This window comes from Phoenix dactylifera, chromosome 12 (assembly GCF_051530095.1).
Source record: "Phoenix dactylifera cultivar Ajwa chromosome 12, Ajwa_hap1_PhDact_Kaust_v1.1, whole genome shotgun sequence".
NCBI lineage: Eukaryota > Viridiplantae > Streptophyta > Magnoliopsida > Arecales > Arecaceae > Phoenix > Phoenix dactylifera.
This window is the reverse complement of record NC_143201.1, coordinates 3,703,832-3,709,128: the sequence shown is the minus strand read 5'-3', so window position 1 is coordinate 3,709,128 and position 5,297 is coordinate 3,703,832. Positions and strand designations below refer to the sequence as shown.

At 42.9% G+C, this 5,297-nt stretch overlaps 1 protein-coding gene across 1 annotated transcript; it reads left to right on the top strand.

The window, feature by feature from the left end:
• The first annotated feature begins 3,005 nt into the window (after positions 1-3,005).
• LOC103719385 (patatin-like protein 3) lies at positions 3,006-4,968 on the top strand. Its single transcript, XM_008808596.5, has 3 exons — positions 3,006-4,005; positions 4,192-4,254; positions 4,374-4,968. Exons 1-3 carry the CDS (start codon positions 3,076-3,078, stop codon positions 4,656-4,658), a joined length of 1,278 nt encoding a protein of 425 aa, XP_008806818.3. The 5' UTR covers positions 3,006-3,075; the 3' UTR covers positions 4,659-4,968.
• The last annotated feature ends 329 nt before the right edge of the window (positions 4,969-5,297 follow it).

Below are 5,297 nucleotides of genomic sequence, written 5' to 3'. Positions count from 1 at the left end.
TTGATAGTAAGAGATAGCTACATGTAAATTCTTGGTGGTCGTACATGGGGTGAAATTTAAGCTCTCCGCTTTGTTAGGTTTTTGAAAAAAATTTCGTGATTACCTCAAATTATATAGTTCAAATTGCCATGAGCCTCGCCTTATGAACAAAATTTTTGTTAAAAATTATTGAAGCATGAATGTTGTCAATGATTATCTTCCAACAAAGCCATGAAAACTTCAGTGAAAAGTGGTGATCTAATAATCACGAATGAAAAGACTAGATCACAAAGAAAAGATAAACATCTTACAATCAAAATTTCTATATAAAGATGATGTCAAAGTAAAAATGCTCTAGCATGGTGAATTGCACTAACATATTTTCGTTTTATTATTTTTAGATTCTAGAGTGAGTTTAAAAGGCTACATTGTTATTTTATTGGTATAAAAATCATATATTATAACATAGTTACCTCTTAGCATACTTACATTAACATATCATTTCTCTTCACAACTCTATCTTAGAAAGTCAATCAAAATTTGATCATCTTTAAATTAGTTTTTTATGTTTGTTTTTTTCATCCACTTGTGTTCTAGCAATAAGAATAAAGTTTAGAGCATAAGCTAAAAGGAGTTAATATAATAAGTCAAAAGAGCATAACGTGCATAACGAGCGTCAAAAATAGAGCCTCAATGAATATAAAAGAAAATATTTGAGAAACACAAGTATCATCAATGAATCCATGCCATCAATAGGGACTCAAAATCATTTATTAAGTCCATCAGTCTATATCTATGCAGTATCATCAATTGTATCCTACTCAAGAAAAAAAGAATTTCCAAATTAATTGCTTAAACTATGAACTTTCAATGGAAACCAAGTGCTATAACACAGGTAATGAGTGACAAAAAATGAGACATAAAAAAAGGCGACATCAGTATATCTCACCTAAATGCATTAATAGTAATTAATATATGTCTATATCTAAACGATTGAATAGTTGTGAAAAAAAATACATTGTCAAATTATACACACACACACATTCATATACATATACTTTCTTGTGTGCTTGTATGTTTATATGTATGTACGTATGTATGATTGAACAACAAACCTTGTCATAGTATTTACCTTCCAAGAAAGTTTCTAGATACATGGAATTGAGTAGAAATGCCTTGAAGACATTAATTTTAAGGAGAAGAATGATAAAAATTAGTCAAGATGGTTTAGCATGGTGGCTAGTAACAATAAATAATAATATATGTTTATATTCTATTAAAAAAATACTTGCTATTAGTCTATCATTTTTTTTTGAAATTACCTTTATATTTTGAATATTTTTTGAAATAAAGCTACACCCGTCAGATTATTAATGTAAAGACTAGAAAAATCATACCCAAAAACATATTACCTTTTCAATACTTATTTTAATATATTTTTTTGCTGTCCAACTCTATGCTAGAAAATCAATTTAAATTTTAGTAATCCCAAAATTGTTTTCTCCTAAATGTTCTTTTTGCTTATCCACATGTACCAAAAAAAGCTAACAATATAAGTCCCAATTAAGAAGCTTATCATGCTAGGAGGTGTCAAATTAATATATAGGCTCAACAATTATAAAGAAAATATTCTAGATAGCCAAGTGATATGGATGTATCCCAGCTACCATCACTGTCTCAATTCATTAATATGGATGTATCCAAGCCACCATCACTGACTCAATTTATTAAGTCTATTAATCCATATCTAATTAGGGTCACTTCTGACTTCCATGAAAACCAAGTGCCACAACATAACCCAATGCACCACAAAGCATCAGGAGGGTGGGGAATTAATTACGAAAGAAAAAAAAAAAAAAAAAAAGTCTCTTCTCTCTATCTCTCTCTCTACATATAAATATAGTGCATTAACACTAATTAATGTATGTATTTTTTTTTAAGGCTGAAACGGCATTTTATACATTATGGGTATGATTACACCCAATGGAACCAGAAAACAAAAGATCCTGAAGTACTCCGGACATTTCACCCTCCCCAGTTCATAGGATATCTTCTGAGTGGCTCGCTACATATGCGGCCGCTCAGTCGGCCTTCCCATTTGCTTCACAATATACATGCATAGCCTGAAATGTAACATCCTCTCTTATCATTGTCTAAATATCGCAGAGCAGGAGATGAACTCCTCTGTCACTGCTCGGGCTCTGTCGGACCCAGTTAATTACCGTAGCCGAGTCAGTCTCCAGCAATACTGAAGTCGCTTGAAGCACCTATCGTACGTAACACATACACATCCAGGTCACCCACAGCTATGCGCTAGGAAGGCATATAAAAAGTTGTGGAAGTAGGGATAGAAAGTCTGAATCAGATATATGCAAAATTTTTATTAATGCAATATTTAGTCATAAACTCCAAGCCCAGAAAAATAGGTTTTCGCCCTGTTCATATTTATGTTAATTATTAATTAATGTATGGATTTCTTGTTTTGATGCTCCGACGGGGCGTGGTGGCGCAAATCTTTCGCCGACTCCCTGCCGTGATTCCATGTCGCTGACCCTCCAAATTTGGCCGTGTCTCCTCATCACCCGACACCTCTCTGATCCAATCTGCACCGTCGGATCCCCGTTCCCCCAACTACCGTTGCGGTCATGATGGGGGCGTCGGTGACCCGACTCCGGTTGACCACGTGTGCTTCGAGATTCCTAATTCGTCGTCAAAACCACGCCGATTTCTTCCTTTCCATACTTACCCTTCCACCCCGCCACACCAACTCAAATCGCATTTCAAATCCACACCGTTCACTTAAGATCAAAAGAATTACGTTGGAGTTGTTTATATGGCAATCGTGTAATTGTGTTAATAAAGTATGGGCTTTTGCGTCGTAAGATGCTCCTCATACGGTTTCGGAGAAGCGAGCGGGAGGATGCCAGCTGCCGATTAATCGCCGGAGCGCACAAGCTGTAACTAACGTGCGCCGTGACCGCTATGCTAACTTGCGCTGTTGCTTCTCCTCCATAAATACCAAACGGAGGGTTCTCCGTTCTTCCCCGCCTCTCTCTCCGACCTCTAGAGTTAAGATTTAGAGTTACCATTTCGGGAATGGAGTCACCGGCGGCTTGGATGGATCCGAGCCTCGAGATTGACAAGCTGAGCTACGAGATCTTCTCCATTCTTGAGAACAAGTTCCTCTTCGGCTACGACGACCCTAAGCTCTTCCGGCCTGCCAGAAGCCCGCTGGGGACGCCCCTCAAGGCCTCCGCTGCGGCCGGGAGGGTCCGCATCCTCTCCATCGACGGCGGCGCCTCCGACGGCCTCCTCGCCGGTGTCGCCCTCGCCCGCCTCGAGGCCTCCCTCCGCAAGCTCTCCGGCGACCCCGCCGCCCGGATCGCCGACTTCTTCGACCTCGCCGCCGGATCCGGCGCCGGCGGCGTCCTCGCTTCCATGCTCTTCACCCGCGGCCCTGACGGCCACCCGCTCTTCTCTGCTGACGACGCCCTCCGCTTCCTCGCCAAGAACCGCTCCCGTCTCGCCGCCACCGGCGAGAAGGGGCTTCTGCACAAGATCTTCCGGCGATCGGGCGGCGGCGACGGGACATTCTTCCGGCGGATCTTCGGCGACGCCACTTTGCGGGATACCGTGAAACCGGTGCTGATCCCGTGCTACGATTTAGCTTCCGGGGCGCCGTTCGTCTTCTCGCGGGTGGACGCGGTGGAGACGGACGGCTACGATTTCCTGATGCGCGAGGTGTGTGCCGCGACATGCGCCGCGACGGCGGCGGCGGAGATGCGGTCGGTGGACGGCCGGACGCGGATCCGGGCCGTCGGCGGGGGACTGGCGATGAGGAACCCCACGGCGGCGGCCGTGACGCACGTTCTAAACAACAAGCACGAGTTCCCCTTCGCCGCCGGCGTGGAGGACCTCCTGGTGGTGTCTCTTGGTGCCGGGGAGACGGACATCGCCGGAAGATCGCCGGCGCCACCGTCCGCGGCTGAACTCGTCCGGATCGCTTGTATGGGCCAGGCCGACATGGTACGAACCCACGGCCCTTTTCCAATTTTTTTATCACCTTTCTTCTAAGACAACTAAAATACCCTCCCTGTGAGCTGCAACTAGGGTAGATCATCTGATCTCCACCGTTGGTTAAATAGGTTTTTTTGGTCATTTTGCAATTAGAAATCACTTCTCTAACTTAATTTTTCTTTTTGCAAATACCAGGTGGATCAAGCGGTGGCCATGGCCTTCGGAGAGAGCAGGACGACGAACTACGTCCGAATTCAGGTATTGCTGGGGAAAATTTCGCTCGTAAAATTTCCGTTCTATTCGTAAAATCACCAGAATACCCCTACTCGGGAGGGCATTTTGGGACATGAAGAGCTAAAGTTTGGGGGATATTTCAGGGACATGGGGTCAGTTTGGGAAGAGCTGATGATGGAGTGGAAGCGGCAGAGCAGACGATGGCGGAGAGAAACGTGGAGTCGGTTCTGTTCCGGGGGAGGAAGTTAACGGAGCGAACTAACGGCGAGAAGCTGGGGTGGGTAACGGAGCAACTGATCAAGGAGCACGAACGGAGGAGGAGCGGCAGCGTGCCGACGGTCCTGATCAAGCCGGTGATCACGCCGAGGACGTCCTGCTCGACCACCACCACTACGGTGTCCAGCCTGACCTCCTCTGGGTCTCCATGATTCTGACACGCGTCGCATCATTATGTTGTGGAAGGACTTTTTTTTTAGTTGATGATCGGTGTGCTCCCCCTGCCTGGAGCCGATGGACGGTCAGGATGGAAGAGGAGAGCCGAGAGATACCGTGGATGATGGTGTATCACGTGTACATTGCAGGATTGTAGGATTTTTCTTCTAAAATCTTTTTTTGGTTTTCTTTCATGCTGCATGGGGGCTTCAGGAGGGAAAGCTTTAGTCTTGTGTTGCACTTGGAAATGTCTATATTGAGGTGAAATTTGTTCACAAGATTGACATAGCAAACTTTGTTGCCTGAGATATGCTCCTTTGTCTTTAATTTTAAATTTTTTAAATATATATACCCTCATAAAATTACTATATATATATATATATATGTACCCGTATCATATATTATTATTAAAAAATAAAGCCTTCAAATTAAAATAACTAAAATATCTATATGAGTAGATATACAAAAAAAAAAGTTATAATGGTGTACACGTAAATAGCAACTTTACAAAGATATCATGCAATTTCTCATATTTAGAAGGGTATACATTCAAAAAATTATTAAAAAAATAATCAAAACTTGGTTGGAACTTGCTAAGTTTCTTATGATTCAGTTAGATCGACAAGTCTAAAAAG